The following is a 2207-nucleotide window of genomic DNA, read 5'->3' on the forward strand; positions in this document are numbered from 1 at the left end:
AGTTATCTACCATACCCTACATAATAACTAATATACAAAACATGTATCTAATAAATGTTATGTAAATATAGATCTCACTGTGTTCACAGTTATCTACCATACCCTACATAATAACTAATATACAAAACATGTATCTAATAAATGTTATGTAAATATAGATCTCACTGTGTTCACAGTTATCTACCATACCCTACATAATAACTAATATACAAAACGTGTATCTAATAAATGTTATGTAAATATAGATCTCACTGTGTTCACAGTTATCTACCATACCCTACATAATAACTAATATACAAAACGTGTATCTAATAAATGTTATGTAAATATAGATCTCACTGTGTTCACAGTTATCTACCATAATAACTAATATACAAAACGTGTATCTAATAAATGTTATGTAAATATAGATCTCACTGTGTTCACAGTTATCTCCAGTGTGAGCTATTGGGTTAGCACAGTAACACTTGTATGAGCCCCAGAATTCTTCACATGTTCCTCCATTCTGACAAGGGTTTGGAGAACAAGAAGGACTACAGTCCTTAACAATGTCAGGAGCACTACAAAAACAAAAACAACTTTCTTTCACACATTATTACTTCAATGGAAAATATGGAAAGTGAGTTAATACAATTAATGGTAACTAACTTTACACTTTCAATATACTGAGAGTTTAAACATACATACAATTATTTTCAACACCCAGGTTTAACAAAAATACTGTAACTTCTAATATAAACATACTATTACAATGTAATAGCTTCAGTTACCCAAAAATCAGTACAAGTTAGAAATATTACCAGAACAATACAGATCATATTAAAGAAAAAATTAATTAAGTATATTAGTGAAATTTATGGATATAATTTCATTTTTATTAAACTTTAATATTAAAATGTATAGAAAAATAAAAAATTTGGTGACTTAAAAAACAAATCAAATTAATTATACAATACTGCACGACACAAACCTTGTTCTTTACACAAGTGTATAGATCAGGTTGCCAAGTCTGCAATACTTCCCACATATGTGAGCTTTGTTTTATTTAAACATTTGTTACTATAGCATTTTAATACAACTGTTGGTTGGTTTAAAGAGTGGCTTGTTTTGAGTGTCTGTAGGTTTGTTTTTTGTTGCAAAACCTGGTATAGATCATATTCAATTTATCCATTATGTAGCAGTTCCTATCACAGTAGCTTGTTATCCATTAAAACACACTCCAATACCTTATTCTATAAACAACATTTACACCACATCCTATATAAACCACGCAGACCTACAACACACCCAATATCAGGTAAATATCAAAAGAATTCTAAAATTAACTTACTCTTCACAAGTTTATCATTTACTATAAATTACAGCTAAAAATACTTCACTTAAATTTCCTACATCAATCCTTTCACAAAGGGCAGGTTAAAGTGTACATGTCACAACCTTTGAGTTACATTCAAAATTTAATTAAACTATTTTATTATCCAAACATATAAATAAACTTTGCATAAAAAATAGGTAATAAATCAACTTTTAATAATATATATGTTTTAAGTTCTTAATTTCATAAAAAAAAAAATTTAAACCCTCAATCTTCCCTATTATGAGAATTTGACATTTGCTCTCTTGGTCTTCCCTCTTCTCAAATTTATTTACCACCCCTCCTAAAAGTATGCAATTTAATGTAAATTACTCATTATAATACAGATATTACTCAGGCAAAGAATAATTTTTATAGCCTTTAATCTTATTTGTTTAAGGAGCAATAAGCTAGAAAATCACACCCACTTCCCATGCCCACCTGTCACATCCTCTTGCCACACCCACCTGTCACATCCTTTCTTTCACAAATTACCAATAGTTCTCTTTGTTTAATATTATATTATTTATAACTAATAGAACACCAAAGTTTTAATCTATCAAATGTTATAGTAGGTTACAATGTTTTCTCTACAGGGTACTGTTTGTTTTGTCATTCAGTTTGAAATTCTCTCTCTCTCTCTCTCAATGAGCTTAACTGAATTTTTAATGGCTCTTCTTGCATAGTTAGAAAGCCAGGAAAATTATGACAGTTATAGAGCATTACACCTAAACTCAATAATACTTATTAAGTATCTTCGTTTATGCAGCCTTCGGGACAGAAGGAAGACTGCCACTGTCCCAAACATGAGATAAACGACCATGTACCAAATGACAGAAAAGTGTCCAGATCT

General features: G+C 29.6%; 1 protein-coding gene across 1 annotated transcript in view; it reads right to left on the bottom strand.

Moving 5' to 3' along the window:
• Nucleotides 1-339: 339 nt before the first annotated feature.
• The window catches only part of LOC106474189 (contactin-associated protein-like 3), a gene marked incomplete at its 3' end in the record, with an annotated part of 40876 nt that continues 39008 nt past the window's right edge, over nucleotides 340-2207 (bottom strand). Inside the window, exon 12 of the mRNA XM_013934880.1 lies at nucleotides 340-560. Within this exon, the coding sequence (XP_013790334.1) occupies nucleotides 340-560 (221 nt within the window). The remainder of the gene's footprint in view (nucleotides 561-2207) is intronic.

This window comes from Limulus polyphemus, unplaced genomic scaffold (genome assembly GCF_000517525.1).
Source record: "Limulus polyphemus unplaced genomic scaffold, Limulus_polyphemus-2.1.2 Scaffold6929, whole genome shotgun sequence".
Lineage (NCBI taxonomy): Eukaryota > Metazoa > Arthropoda > Merostomata > Xiphosura > Limulidae > Limulus > Limulus polyphemus.